Source organism: Nematolebias whitei, chromosome 8, assembly GCF_014905685.2.
Source record: "Nematolebias whitei isolate Nwh7 chromosome 8, NemWhi1, whole genome shotgun sequence".
Classification (NCBI taxonomy): Eukaryota; Metazoa; Chordata; class Actinopteri; order Cyprinodontiformes; family Rivulidae; genus Nematolebias; species Nematolebias whitei.
In genome coordinates, this window is record NC_056505.1 from 42,582,285 (window position 1) to 42,598,162 (window position 15,878).

Consider the following 15,878-nt stretch of genomic DNA (forward strand, 5'->3'; position numbering starts at 1 on the left):
GATGAGTGGTGACGGATGCACAGTTTTTCCACATTTCACAGAGAAGGTGTCAAAAATAGATTGCCAATAGGTCTGCAGTTTGGGACAGGTCCAGAATGTGTGTAAGAGCGTAGCTGGAGGTTGTTTACAACAATTATATGCAGAATCCAAGTCATTTTTAATCTTGGACAGTTTGTCTTTGGACCAGTGCAACTGGTCCACCACCTTGAATTACAGTGTGTCTCAGACAGAATGAGGATGAATAAATGTTCTTAATAATCTTTCGCTAGATTAAATCTGATATGGATTCAAGTCCGTTTCCCATTTCAGTTAAAGAGAGTGCATGGTATGAACTGAGCAGTGTATAGATCTTACTGAGAGTCCCCTTGGTATCAAGACTGCATTCCAAAATCTTAACCACAAAATGTTTAGAGGGGTACAAAGGAAAATTATCAGAGTTAGACCTCACAAAATGTCTCAGCTATCTGAAAAACTGTGACTTGTATTAAACTTTTGTTCCAGCTGTTCAAAAAAGACAAATTTATTGTCAAACTAGAGATCTTTTTTACCACGTCTGTGTAACGACCCCCCCCCCCCCCCCCCCCCCCCCTTTAAAAGGGGCTGGACCAAAATCACCACAACAAATAAGCAAGTAAAAACCAAGTTTATTGTAAGGACCCGCTTTAGTATAATTGGGTCGAGACTGGTTCTGGTGTCGAGTTCTGGGTGTCTGGGCTGGAACGAGTCTGTTGACAGGAAGAGATCGGTTAGTGGTCAAGCTGGAGACAGGGGCAACTGTAATAAATCAAAGAGAAGTGACCACTAACAACTGGTTGGTTGAGGGGGGTTCCAGAAACTGATGTCGTTCCAGCAGAACTGAGCAGCTTGCAGGAGAGGCTGGTTCTGGTGAGAGAAGGCAGCCGGCCGCAGCGGTGAAACAGTGTTTGGAGTCCGTGAGGCGAAGAGGCTTGTCCAACAGGCGGGGGTCCGTAACCAGGAAGCAGATGACAAACGGTACGAATTTGTGAGGCGCAGAGGGAAGTCCAGCAGGCGAGAGTCCAAAACCAGGAAGCAGATGGGTGACAGGACCGACAGGTGAGACAAGTGGATGTAGTTATACAGGCAGGGGTCATTACTGTTTTCAGAGAGGCGTCAGTCCAGGGGATCAAGCAGATGGCGAAGTCAGGCGAGCGATGAGTCAGGAAGCTAGGAAAGCGGACCAAAGTGGTAAGGATATAAACCAAGGAACGTGACAGGAGCAAGTAGGACAGGTAGGTGACTAAACTGGGTAAACACTGAAAAACTGAGATACAGGAACAAGAGATCAAGAGCGCGGGATATCTGCTGGCAGTAAACTGTTTTCAACTATCTGGCAATCACCCTTCTTCTTCTTCTTCTTTTCTATTATGGCGGATCGCAAGCAACTTTAAGGTGCATACCGCCACCTACTGTACACGAGTGTGTAGCAACACTACTTCACATCTATTTAAATTCTATTTTTTTAACCTAGTATTTTGTAGAAAAGTAAATAATGCTTTTCTTATTCTGTAAATATCCATTATGTTTCCTTCATTTCCCAATATTCCTTTAAGACTCCATTCTTGACCTGTCCTAACCATTCTTCAGTTTCTCCCTTTCAGGTTCATATGTTTTACAGTTCATCAATATGTGCTCTACATTTTCTTTCTTTCCACATCCTTCACATTTATCATTCTGTTTTCTCCCTATTAAATACAAATTATCATTTAAATAGGTATGAGCTACTCTTAATCTGAACATTATTATTTCTTCCCTTCTGTTTTTCTCAGTGATTTTTCTAATTAATACTGACTTTTGTACATTATATGAACTTCTTCCTTTCTTATCTTCATTCCATCTTGTTTGCCATTTTTCTATTTCTTTACTTTTAATAAGTGATTTCCCTTCCCCTTTCCCAAAAGGGATTGTAATTGTTATTGCCCCCTCTAGCGCTCTTTTTGCTAGTTTATCTGCCTTTTCATTGCCCTTTACACCTTCGTGTGCTGGTACCCAACAGAACCAAATATCAATGCCACCCCTGTATAGTCTAAATAAACAGTGTTGAATTTCTAATACTAACTCTTTCCTATTATTTCCTTCTCCCTGAATACTTTCTATAACTGCTTTGGAATCAGTGCATACCACCACCCTGTCTGGTCTAACCTCCTCTACCCATTGTAAGCTTAGCATAACCGCTACCATTTCTGCTGTAAAGACAGATAGTTGATCTGATAATCTTTTAGAAATGTACATTTTAAATTCTTGTATATATATTCCTATTCCCACACATCCTTTTAAATTCTTAGAACCATCTGAATATATTTTAAGGTAGTTAGAATATGAGTTTCTTAAATATATGTCTGTCTTTACCCCTATTTCATTTAAATTCCAGTCATTTTTCATTTTAAGAAGTTTCATGTCTACATTTACCTCAGGAAATAGCCATGGGGGAATAACACTAATCGGATTAAACTGTGCTATTTCCTTATCCTCTAATCCATACATTTTAATCAACTTGTTTACAGTCCATCCAAATCCATTACTCTGGAATGTTGACTATTCCCAACAGTTTTGTAAAATTGTTGTAGTTACATTATCTTCCTTACTGCTTTTAATTTTCATCCAATATACTAGAGCTAATTTTATTCTTCTCATTTCCAGTGGGGTCTCTCCAGTCTCTATTAAAAGAGCATTAACAGGTGTTGTTTTCACTGCTCCTGTACATATACGTAAAGCCCTACTCTGTAACCTATCTATCTTTTGTAATGATGTTTTTGCTGCTGCTCCGTATATAAAACTGCCATAATCTATTATTGATCTCATGAGAGCCCTGTATATGTTTAATAGTGACTGTCTATCTGCACCCCAATCATTTCCAGCCACAGTTTTTAGTAGATTTATAACTTTCTTACATTTTGTTTCTAAGTTTTCTATATGTGTTTTCCATTTATAAGAACTATCCAACCATAGTCCTAGATATTTAAATTCTGCTACCCTTTCCAAAGGTTGTCCATATAATGTTAATGTTCCTATATCAATATTTCTCTTATTTGTAACAACCATAAAACAAGACTTGCTTGCTGATAATTTAAAACCCCATTCATAAGACCATTTTTCTACTTTACTAATTGCTTTCTTAATTTTTCCTACGGCATGTTTTATATTCTTTCCCCTCATCCATATGGCCCCATCATCTGCACATAGTGCAGATTTTATACATTTATCATTATCAGAAAAGATATCATTAGTCATAATATTAAATAAAATTGGACTGATTGCACTACCTTGAGGAATTCCATTTTCTACATTAAATTCTTTCGAATAATCATTCCCAATCTTCACTCTAATTTTTCTATCCATCAGGAAATTTTTCTATCCAATTATACATCTTCCCACCTATTCCCATCTGCTTAATTTTTATAAGTAATCCTTCTCTCCATAATGAATCATATGCTTTTTCTATATCAAAAAATATTATAATCATTATTTCCTTAATTTTTAAAGCTTTCTCTGTCATTACTGATTCTAGTTAGTGCATCCATTGTTGATCGCCCTGTTCTAAAGCCACACTGATATCCATTAAGTAGTTTCCTATGCTCAAGAACATATCCTAATCTATTGACCATTATTTTCTCCATCCATTTACTGAAATGAGATGTTAAAGCTATTGGACTATAATTATTCGGACTGATAGGATCTTTTCCTGGTTTATTGAACGGCAGTATTGTTGCCCTTTTCCAGTTATTTGGTATTAAACCTTCTTTCCATATTTTATTAAACAATTTTAATATTAATTTCAATGTTACTTCTGGAATCTGTCAAAACATAGCATAGCATAATTGATCCTCCCCTGGAGCTGAATAACCTGTCCCTTTCAATACTGTTTTAAGTTCTTTCATGATTATTTCCATGTCTAATGTTGTCATATTTTTTACATTTTTCCAAAATATTTTTATGCTTTCCAAGTTTTTGAGTCTTCTGCTGTCTTTGAATGTCTGTAAGATGTTCACCACTATGAACTGCAGCAAATGACTCGCCTAATAAATCTGCCTTATCTTTATTTAACACCAATATCTCCTGACCTCTGATTAAGGTTGGTATTTTAACATCATTCCTTTTCCAAGTCATTTTCCTAAACATTGACCAAACGTTTTGTAATTTTATTTCTGAACCTATTGAAGAACAATATTCTCTCCATGTTTTCTTTTTTGTGTCCTTAATAGTTTTACGAGCTATTGCTCTTTTCCTTTTATATTCTATAAGATTTTCAGTTGTTAAATTTTTCTGTAATATTTTAAATACATTGTTACGTTCTTTAACTGCTGTAGTACATTCATCATTCCACCAAGGAACTACTTTTTTCTTACCTTTTATTTTTATTTTTGGTATGCTAGAATTTGCAGCATTTAAAATATGTTCTGTTATTTGACTTGTACATTCTTCAATGTTGCCTTTTAATGTTACCATGTGTCTGGTTTCCTCACAGTTTGTTTTAAATTTTTGCCAGTTAGCTTTATTAAAGCACCATTTTGTTAAAATAAAATCTTTTTGCCTGTTTATACTGTCATTAATTATTGTACTCACTGGAAAGTGATCGCTCCCTAATGTAGACTCCCATTTGACATCCCATTCACATGAACTAACAAGACAATTGGATATTAATGTAATATCAAGACATGAGGCTGTATTTTTATGTATATTTACTCTTGTACCTTTTCCATTATTAAGACATACTAATGATCTTTCATCCATTATTTCTTCAATTATGTTACCATTATGATCTGTCTTCTTGCTACCCCAAAGACTATTGTGGGCATTAAAATCACCACACCATAGTTCTCTTCTATGTGGTCTCCCTGCTATTTCTTTAAACATTTCACTATCAAGGTGTTTGCATGGATTATAATAATTTATTATTTTCATATTTTCATATTTTCTTAAATTAAATATTTCTATATTAACACATTCTAATTCTTTATTCATTGGGTTTTTCTTATATGCTATTCCATCTTTAATTAGAGTGACACATCCTCCTCCACTACCATAACTTCTATCCTGTCTTTCTATGCTATATTCAGGTATCTTAAAATCCAGCTGAGGTTTTAACCATGTTTCCTGAACACATATTATATCTGGGATTATTTCTAGTTCATAAACAAACTTTTTAAATTCTTGTCCATTGGCTATTAGACTTCTGGCATTCCATTGAAGAATATGTAAGACCATAATAAAAGCTTGGATCCTAATCTTGAGCATTTTCTGTTGTTTCTGTGGCGCTCAAAATGGTATGAATCTGATCTGCTTGGATTTCTTTCATGTCTAAAAATCTTCCTGCTGCTGTTACTATTGCTTTTATTTGATCACTTTTCTTTTTCATTTGTACTGTAACATTAACAATATGACACATAAAAGCTACAAAGTTTTCTTTTTTCACCACCATTGTATTTTCATCTATTTTACATTTATGCAAACATGCATTTTGCATATTTGTTGTTGGTACCAATGTTTGTCGCTGATCATTCTGCCCTTGATTTATGTTCCAAGTTGTATTTCTTTGACCTGTTTCTCCCAACCTCATTCCTCTTGTACTGTCTTTCCTTACTCTTTTTAGAGCTTCAGCATATGAAACTCTTTCTGTTATTTTGATCCTTTGAGCTTCTCTAGCTTCCCTTTGTATTTTACATCCACCATATGCTGCACTATGTTCTCCTCCACAATTGCAACATTTGATTTTAGCATCTTTATCACATTTTCCGTATTCATGTGGGCCTCCACATCTTGCACACCTAACTTTACCTTTACATTCTTTTGCAATGTGTCCCATTCTTTGGCAAATAAAACATCTGATGGGTCTAGGGATATACTCTCTAACTCTATAGTTCATGTATCCCAATTGGATATTTTCTGGCTTAATATTTTCAAATTGTAGAATCACTGTCATAGTGTCTTTAAGTTTCCCGTCTCTTTTACTTTTAATCCTTATGGCATCTGTTATTTTCCCTCCTTTGATTTATTTTTTCACATCCTCCATTGTCATTTCTAAAGGAACTCCTGATATTACTCCTCTTAGCCTTGCTAAAGATCCTGGAATATGTTTTAATTATTTCCCCCATCAGGGTTTTCATTTTGATTATTTTCTGTTGTTGTGACTCATTAACAGTATGAATTAGCACTCTTCTGTTGTTTATGATTCTAGCCGTTTTAATTTTCCCTATTTCTTCCTCTATTGCTTTGGTCATCTTTATTGGGTGTATAGATCCCCCTTCTTGCTTAAATTCCACTATTACTTTAAATTCCACTTCTGATTCATCCTGTTCTCTTGAGCTCACCCGTTCGTTTGGTTTTGTCTTTTTGCTAACTTCTGCTCTTGACTCACTTTCTTCCGACCAACTTCTTGTTCTTTCTTGTCTCTTCCTAAGTGTTCTTTTCATTTTTGCTGATCTTGATATCAACCATTCCATCTCGTTTCCACTATTTCCTCCTGATGTAGAAGCCATGTTGCTACAGTCAATGTACAGTTTATGCGGTCCACCAAAATCAAATCCTACCGCTTTCGTTTGTTTGGTATATTCATTCACTTCCTCCTTCCACCGTCTCTCCTCCAGCCTCCAACCTGGCAATCACCCTGTGTGAGAGTCTGACTTATAAAAGGTGCAGCTAATTGAAAGGTAATCAGAGCTGTAGGTGCTGCAGTGAAGACAAACCAGTTTGATCAGTGAAGACAACCTTAAACCACAAGCAGCCAAGACAACCTAAAACACACACATGCAGACAGAAGAGAAGAAAAGGATCCAAAGACACCAAGCAGTGCACAGGGTGATAGAAAATCTAATCTACCAGGCGTGAATCGTGACAGTCTGGCTATTAATGGGCCACTTGTCTTGACATATAGATGAAGACACTTCATCCTCACAGGACATGCCATCCACGTCTCTGTTGGGCAAGAGCGTGTGCACGAGCTGGTGCGCCTGCTGCAGCCGTAACATTTACTCCACAGACTAGGCAACGTCTCCTCTTGTTGTATTTTTAATAAATAATCAAAACAAAATTGCATAATGACTTTGGACTTTTAGGGGTGGAGATTTGATTTGCTGGATCCAAGTAAACAGTTGCCAGAACGCACCAGGTCAAAATGAGAGAGTTTCCGGGTCTTGTTCCAGCAGGAACCGGCTCAAATTAAGCACTACTTATAGCCAGACATTTTCCCAAATTTTTGAACCAAAGCAAGTAACTCAGGAATGCTAGTGGGAGGAGCTGATATTTACAAAAGCATGTCATCGGCATATAAAGAAAATTTATGTTCTGTGCCTAATCGATTCATCCCTTTAATGATGGAGTTTTGCCATAAAGCTACAGCTAGTGGTTCTATCGCTAACGCAAAAGCTGTGCAATAGTTTGTTGAGACATCAGGGACAATTTAAACAAACATTGTCCGACAAAAATGTAGATGTTTAATAACATATAACATACAGTAGAATTATTTTATCCTTATTTGTCCATCCATCCATCCATCCATCCAATATCTTTTACTTGCTTCTTCCATTTTGGGTCACGGGGGTTGCCAGTGCCCATGTCCAGCAATCACTGTGTGAGGGGCGGGGTACGCCCTGGACAGGTCACAAGTCCATCACAGGGCATCCCCGTTTGTTGTTTTCGATTTATAAACAATAGTTTTAAAAGCCTGAAAAAGAAAAAACCTGGCACGTTTGGGATTTCTGTCTATTTTTCTGGACTATGTGCCTTGTGACTGATGTCTCATCTGAGAAGGTACAACCTGTTGAGAATATTTAGACAGAAGAGGACTTAAATAAATAATGAGACAATTCCTTTAATGTTGAATGGTTGGGCAGTGTTTATTCTTCTCAGTTCTAGGCTGACCCTGCCATTGTGTTTTCCCCTGTATACAAGTGTATTGATGGTTTATGTGTGTGTATTTGTTGACTAGTATCTATTTATAATTAGCAATGTAACTGTTCCTGTTTTCCTGCTTTTCCTCCTTCACTTCTCTATCTTCGCTTTCTGTGTGTTTCTGTTCGTGGTCCAACCTCCCTCAACATGATTTGTTGGCTTTCGTCACTGATGTTGCCATGCTGTGGTCCAAAACATCTTTAGACAACAGTGAGTGACTTTCTGTTGCTGTTTTCAGCTTTCTACAGTACAATAGTTTGTTCACTGCAAAGAAATCCTCGGTTCTCCTGCATGTGTCCTCCACCTGGTTAGTATGACACTTCCTCGAGAAAGGCGAAGCATTCCTTGAAAATTGAATGTCGCCCTCTCCATTTCCTGCCATAGTTTTAGGCTTTAATCATCTTATGATGAGATGTGAAAGACTTACAGTTGTTTTATTTGACAGAGATAGAGCCATTTTTATTTTGGCTTTTTGGATGTGTCGACTCCAGAAATTAATCAGTTGTAGTTGAGTATCCAGGCATTAATCTGAGAGTTTCATTAAAATCTGTCCTAAGGCTGATGAGCTGGTGCTAACACGGACACAGGTTATGTTGATCTATTGCTTTTCAGTGGGTGAAGTTTCAAGAAGTGTATTGGATCATTTTAATATAATATTTGTTTGATGCAGAAAAGACTGATATCCTGTTTGTATGCAACAGGACAGGCTGCTAAATTTGAGCTTCCTGAGGCTTTTTCGAGCCGCTCGCCTCATCAAGCTGCTGAGACAGGGCTACACCATTCGCATCCTCTTGTGGACCTTCGTCCAGTCCTTTAAGGTGCTGTCAGACAACACACATTGCATGTGAACAATCATTCACACCATTTATACAAAGTCAAACCCACCGACTGCAATAATTCAGTGGCATGATTGATTCATTGTATTGTTGGTTTCTTGTTGTTCCGTTCAGGCTCTGCCATATGTTTGTCTACTGATTGCCATGCTGTTCTTTATATATGCCATCATTGGGATGCAGGTGAGTAAGGCTGCTTTGCTGTGATTACAGTCATATAACTGGGCTAATTCATACTACAATTGTATGGATACATTACAGCTTCATGCTGTTTCTGCTGTAGGTGTTTGGTAACATTGAGCTGATTGAAGACACGGCTATCAACCACCACAACAACTTCCGTACCTTCCTCCAGGCTCTCATGCTGCTGTTCAGGTACTCATGGCTTATTACATTTCTCATCATAAGTTTCATTTTTTAATTTATAATCCTCTTTATATATTGTTTAATATCAGCTTAATTTGATTTTAGAGGGTTGTTTGATTTTTATTTTTTGTGAACTTGATTAACTATGAATTTTAAAATTTTCAGACAAATCTTTTAAAAACTAAATTTTTCCCCCATTCGTGAATAAGGCCCCAAAATACTTAAAGCGAGATTGATCGGTGGATAGGTGCGGCATCTGCAGTGAAGCGGGTGCTGTACCGGTCTGTCGTAGTGAAAAGAGAGCCGAGTTCAAAGGTGAAGCTCTTGATTTACAAGAGGCCGATCTACATTCCTACCCTCATCTATTGTCATGAGCTTTGGGTTGTGACTGAAAGAACGAGATCGTGGATACAAGCGGCCGAAATGAGTTTTCTCCGCTGGGTGTCTGGGCTCTCCCTAGAAATAGGGTGAGAAGCTCGGTCATGTGGGAGAGATTCAGAGTAGAGCCGCTGCTTCTCCACGTCAAGAGGAGCCAGCTGAGGTGTCTCAGTCATCTGGTTTGGATGCCTCCTGGACACCTCCCTGGTGAGGTGTTCTGGACACGTCACACCGGGAGACCCAGAGGAAGACCCAGGACATGCAGGAGGTACTATGTTTCTCAGCTGGCCTGGGAACGCCTTGGGATTCCCTCAGAGGAGCTGGCCCAAGTGGCTGGGGAGAGGGAAATCTGGGCTTCCCTACTTAGGCCTCTACCCTTGTTACCTGAACCCGGATAAGCTGAAGAAAATGGATGGATGGATGGATGGATCTTTTCAGAACTTCATGTTTTAACAGTTCTAGTATTTAATGATGATATAATTCATTTATCAAATTAACAACAGACTCATATCTTAACAGATTCACATCAGCTTCTCTTTAGTATTTATTGATCCAGATTTGGAATGAATGGGAAGTTCTTTTGGATCCAGTTCACACCAGTTCAACAGTCATTGGTACATTGAAATGAAGTGTATGTTCACTAAACATGTTTTTTTTGTCAGTAGATATTTAGCCATATTTTAGATTTTTAATGCCAGTCTAGATGGTAAGCAGCTCGGGCATGTATGATGCCACATTGAAGCACCTGAGTTTGATGAAAGTTAGAGATACAGGTAAAGGATATCTAGTGATGTCCTGTGAGGTGATCATTTTGGCCCAATGGCAGCAGCAGGGGAATTCTTGTATATTATTTTTTGCACACTTCTTTCTACACTGTACCTTGTCCTGAGCCTGATTCTGCCAGAGTTTTCTTCCTTTTAAAAGAAAGTTTTTCCTTTCCATTGTTGCCATTATGCTTGCTCAGGATGAGAGACTACAACGAAGTGAAGATTCAATGAGTCTGCTGGCTTCCTTAGATAGAAAACTTGGCTTTTCTATGTATGTGAATGTTCCTGTGAAGTGCCCTGAAACTATTTTGTTGTGATAGTGCTATATAAATAAACTGAATTGAATTGAATACCCACCTTGTCAAAAGCCCTCATAAAGGGCATGCTTGATATTATTTGAACCAATTTTTCAGTATTTTTTTATTATCAAGACAGTCTTTCAGCCTATATACATGTCAGAGAACTCAGTAAAAACTACTAAGATGGGTAGGAGACGCCTGCGTCAAAATGGAAACAGGTTTGAGACAAGTTTGTGAAACCCGTGGTAATTCTAACTATATTGAGAGACAATTTGTTGCACACATTTTTTGAGTATGTTTAAAATTCAAGTGAAATACTGTGCACCTTTGCAACACATGAAGGAAATTGAAAACCCCTAAACGTTTTGAGACCTGACCATAAATGCGGCAGCCCAACACGATCTTGGCTTTACAAACCCAAGTTTCAAAGATTAGTGAACAAAGAAAGAACTATTTATTTGGCCCCTGTCATGCATGAGGAGTAGGTACCAAGAAGAAACTCTCTACTGACATGACCTTTGACCCTGAGGTCCTTTCTCAGAACCACCCTGAACTGGGATCTTTTTAAAATGAGTATGTCTGTCTCTGCACTTTCACTGTCCTGAACACTTTATCAGCTACAGACTAATAAACTCTTACACCTTTCTTTAAATCGCAGAAAAATAAACAATATTCATTGGAAGAAGTTAGTCTTGTTTTATTAAGACATGTTTGAAACATGAATCAAATTGATTTTTGTTTACAGCTATAAGGAAATCATAGAAATGTTCAAATACTGCATGTTTGAAACTATTTTTGTGTGACTTGTGCTAAGATTTAGGAAATTTAGGGGCAGCAGTGGCTGAGAAGTTAGAGCAGTCATTCTCCAATAGGAGAGTTGAGGGTTCGACCAACAGTCACATGTTTATGTGTCCCTGGGCAAGACACTGAACCCCTCACTGCAACTGATGTGTCTCTCATTGGTGTATGAATGTGGTCTAAAGCATTAATTAGTCTCTACAGATTCAGATTGTCTTTGTAGAGATGGAGTAGAGTGCTGTATGAATGTGTGTGTAGTAGAGTGCTGTAGGAATGTGTGCGTATAGTAGAGTGCGGTATGAAGGTGTGTGCAGTAGAGTGCAGTATGAAGGTGTGTGCAGTAGAGTGCGATATGAAGATGTGTGCAGTAGAGTGTGGTATGAAGGTGTGTGTAATAGTGTGGTATGAAGGTGTGTGTCGTAGAGTGCTGTATGTATAACGATTCATAATGGGGACCCGGAAATTCAACCACAACACAGAAGTGAACGAAAAAGTTTTATTAACTACTTGTCAAAAAAAGGGGGGGTGGGCAGAAGGAGGACGTCAGCTGAAACTCTGCAGAGTTTAATCACGATTGGTGATGCAGAGACTGAAATGACATCAGGGGGAGGGGGGTTGGAGGAATGGAGGCGCTGCTGAGTCACGTGATACGTGAGTGAGACCTGGGAGGTCCGACAAGGCTCCTCTTCAACTATAGTGGAGCTTGGTTCTAAAAGATGACAGCTCCAAGAGTCCGGAATCTAAGATCATGGTGAAGATACAGGCGTGGGTCATTCACAGAGAGGCAGAGAGGCAGTACTTATCCGTGGGGTTCGGCGAGAGTCGGTGGTCAGTAGGCAGAGCGAGAGTTGAGGTCCAGATATCCGATGGGCAGAAATCATTCGTTGTGGGCAAGGCAAAGGCGAGGAATCCGTGATCATTAAGAGTGTCGAAAAACAGAGAGGTCAGGAACAGAACGCTGGACTTCTTCAGGCGCAAGGCAGTCAGACAATCTGACAAGGAGGCAGAGTCTGGGGCGCTCTTTAAAAAGAGCAGCGGACAGGTGCACTTAGTGAAGCTGATGAGGAGAGGAGGCAGGGCAACCAAAAAAAACCACAGCATGACTTGACATGAATTTGAACCATTACAATGTCCCCTCCTCATGGTCCAGCTCCTGATGGACCACCAGGTTGATCGGGATGAGCACGATGAAAGTCCTTGATGAGAGTCTTATCCAGGATATATTGAGCAGGTACCCATGAGCGCTCCTCTGGTCCATATCCCTCTCAGTCAACAAGGTAGTACGTCCCCTGGCCCCATCGTCTGGACCAAAGGAGACATCGTACAGTGTAGGCGGGGCCTCCCTGGATGAACCGAGCAGGTGGAGGGGGTCCGGAGGGGGGCGAGAGTCGGGACGTAGCAAGTGGCTTGACTCGGGACACATGAAAGGTGGGGCAGACTCTAAGGGTCCAGGGAAGGCTCAGGCGAACTGCCACAGGGTTGATTACCTTAGATATTGGGAAGGGTCCAATGAAGCGAGGGGCCAGTTTGCGACTCTCGACACGGAGTGGGAGGTCTCTGGTAGACAGCCACACCCTCTGTCCTTGCTGGTACGTGGGTGCAGGAGTATGCCGCCGGTTAGCAGACCTGGAATACACAGAGGAGGTTCTTTGTAGAGCTCTGCGTGCTCATCGCCATACCTGTTGGCAACTTTGGGCAGCAGCATAGGCAGAAGGGACCCTTGCTGTCCCTTCCTGACAGGAGAACATTGGTGGCTGGAAACCATAGACCGTGTAGAACAGAGTAAAACCGGTGGCACTTGAGGGGAGAGAGTTGAGGTAGTACTCTACCCAGGGAAGGTTCTGTGACCACTTAGCAGGGTCTTGTTCACACAGTAAACGGAGCTTGGTCTCCACCTCTTGGTTGATCCGTTCAGTCTGTCCATCGGTTTGTGGGTGAAAACCTGAGGACATACTTACTTTGATACCCAGTAGACTGCAGAACTCCCTCCAGAATTGTGACACAAACTGGGGACCTCGATCTGACACAATGTCTACTGGGAGGCCATGGAGGCGGAACACCTCCCGGGAGAGAATTTCTCCCAGTTCCTTAGATGATGGGAGCTTGACAAGGGGGACTAGGTGAGTCATTTTAGAGAAGCGGTCGATGATAGTGAGAATAACAGAAAAGTTCTTGGAGAGGGGCAAACCTGTAATGAAGTCCATAGATATTTGAGACCAAGGAGGGTGAGGAATGGAAAGGGGTTGTAGGAATCCAGCAGGTGGTCGGTGCGAGGACTTGGCTTGACTACAGGCCCGACAGGCTGAAACAAACTCCTTAACGTCAGAATGCATGGTCTTCCACCAGAAATGGTCTTGAACCACCGACAAGGTCTTGGTAATACCTGGGTGACGGAAAAGTCGAGAACTATGGCAAAATGAAAGTACCGCTGTAATTAGATTGGCTGGGACAAAAAGACGATCCTTAGGACAGTCACTGGGCACTGACTGTTGCCGATGGGCCTCCTTGACCCTTCCTTCTAGATCCAGTCGAGTGACTGCCAATCGTACAGACTTGGGAAGAATGTAGTCCATCTCCTCAGTTCGTCCCTCCTCTAGGGTCTCATGGATTCGGGAGAGGACATCAGGTTTGATATTCTTGGAGCCGGGTCTGTAAGACAAGGTAAAATTGAAACGGCTAAAAAATAGAGCCCACCTGGCCTGCCTTGGGTTGAGCCTCTTGGCTGATTTCAGGTACTGAAGATTTTTGTGGTCAGTCCACACAACAAAGGGTTCCTTAGCCCCCTCCAGCCAATGCCTCCATTCCTCCAGTGCAAGCTTCACCGCCAGGAGCTCTCTGTCTCCAACATCATAATTTCTCTCGGCTGGGGAAAGGCTCCTGGAAAAAAAGGCACATGGGTGAGTCTTGTTATCCATACCTCTTTGGCTGAGAACAGCTCCAATGCCAGAACCTGAGGCGTCAACCTCAAGAATGAATTGACGAGAGGGGTCAGGCAAGAGAAGGATGGGGTGCGTAACGGCCTACAACTTCGAAGGGAGCTGAGCCTGTTTGTTGAACGGAGTAAATCGACACGACTTCTGACAATGACCAGCCACTCTAACCGGAGACGCTGGAAGGTAGCGTTGAAATGGACCCGACGATGAAGCTGATTCATCTCCTGCGAAGGTAACGAGTCGTCACGCGCTAAGTGTAACGGAGGTTTGAGCTGGTGATTGAAAGAAGCGTGCCAATTCTGGTCAATCCAAACATACACCTCTCTCCATCCATCTCTTCTTTAAACCTCTAAACTCCTTCCTTTAAACTCTTCTATTTTGTCAGTAATCTAGATGCCTTCAGAAATGTCTTGTTGTCTTATTAGTAAAGCGTGCCAAGTTTTATTAATCAGAACCAGATCAGCTAATCAAGTGTACATGTTTTGATGTTAAATTTTGATTCTGTTAAATAAATGACCACATTTATTCTGATGGGTCAAAGGAAAATTAACGTCTCTTGTCACTGATTAAACAATACTCACAGTTACCTCGGTCACATGGCATTAATTTAACTCGAAAAAGAAAGAACCCGTTATATTTAAATAATTAATTAGTAGTGAAGGTACAGTAAGCTGTCTCCCACGTTTCACTACATTTGGTGGGATCGTGTGTGTACAGCAAAGCTGTCCTTGACACATTACATTTTGGTGGCCGTACGGGTTTCTAAAGAGATAAATTCCTCCATCTCCTCTTTAAACCCCCACCTTTTACATTTTGGTGGCAAGAACAGGGTTCTAAAGAGATATAAATTATGTGTGACACGAGTGTCTGTGTATTGTGAAATAACGCTCATGTTGGCATAAAAAAAGTCAGAGTTTTGAACTTAAATGGACATGATAATTCATGCTTTTGGTGGTCAAAAAGCTGCAGATTACGTCAATGTGTTCATTTTAAAGCTGGAAGGTGTCAATCTGTTTGTGTAACTAAGCTGGATGCAGTGAGAAAGACGCTTCATTCTGTTTAAAACTCTTTCATGGCCGGGAGGTTCTTCTGTCCGGCCCGGTTCTGATTCTTGGACTCGACCGAGTCGTGTTTTAAATGGGAAAATGTTGTTTGGAACTGGGCGCTGACTCAGAACTCTGTTTGTATGCTATTTTGTTACATTCACAGTAAAATTGTGCATTTTCGAAGTTTTAATGGGCGATAGTTTGACCGGACTTTTGTTGCTAACTGCTAGCTCGGAGCAGGTAGCCCCGGGCTGTGATTAGTTGAGAACCGCTGTTTGGATCGTTCTGATTCGCTGAGAAGCTTGTGATGTATCCCTGTATGTCCTCTCACTCTGATGTCAGTGCGTAAAGCCCACCTCCGATGTGCACGTGTCTGAAAAGTCACGTGACCCCGGAAATGAAGCTCGTTTTAACCGAGTCCTCCTTTGTGCTTAAAAACGCTAAATAAAGCCTGACACTATTCCTAAACTCATGTGTGCATGCTGATAAGGCGTGCTTGTTGAGAGACGCCACGTTGGAAGCTTTAAATCCATCCATAAATGTTGATTTGAAC

The 15,878-nt window shown here is 40.5% G+C and overlaps 1 protein-coding gene across 1 annotated transcript in view; it reads left to right on the forward strand.

The window, feature by feature from the left end:
* cacna1ba (calcium channel, voltage-dependent, N type, alpha 1B subunit, a) overlaps window positions 1-15,878 on the forward strand; it is a 668,325-nt gene that overhangs the window by 517,004 nt on the left and 135,443 nt on the right. The window contains exons 39-42 of the mRNA XM_037680745.1: window positions 8,110-8,115; window positions 8,607-8,723; window positions 8,856-8,921; window positions 9,022-9,113. Of these exons, the coding sequence (XP_037536673.1) occupies window positions 8,110-8,115; window positions 8,607-8,723; window positions 8,856-8,921; window positions 9,022-9,113 (281 nt within the window). The remainder of the gene's footprint in view (window positions 1-8,109; window positions 8,116-8,606; window positions 8,724-8,855; window positions 8,922-9,021; window positions 9,114-15,878) is intronic.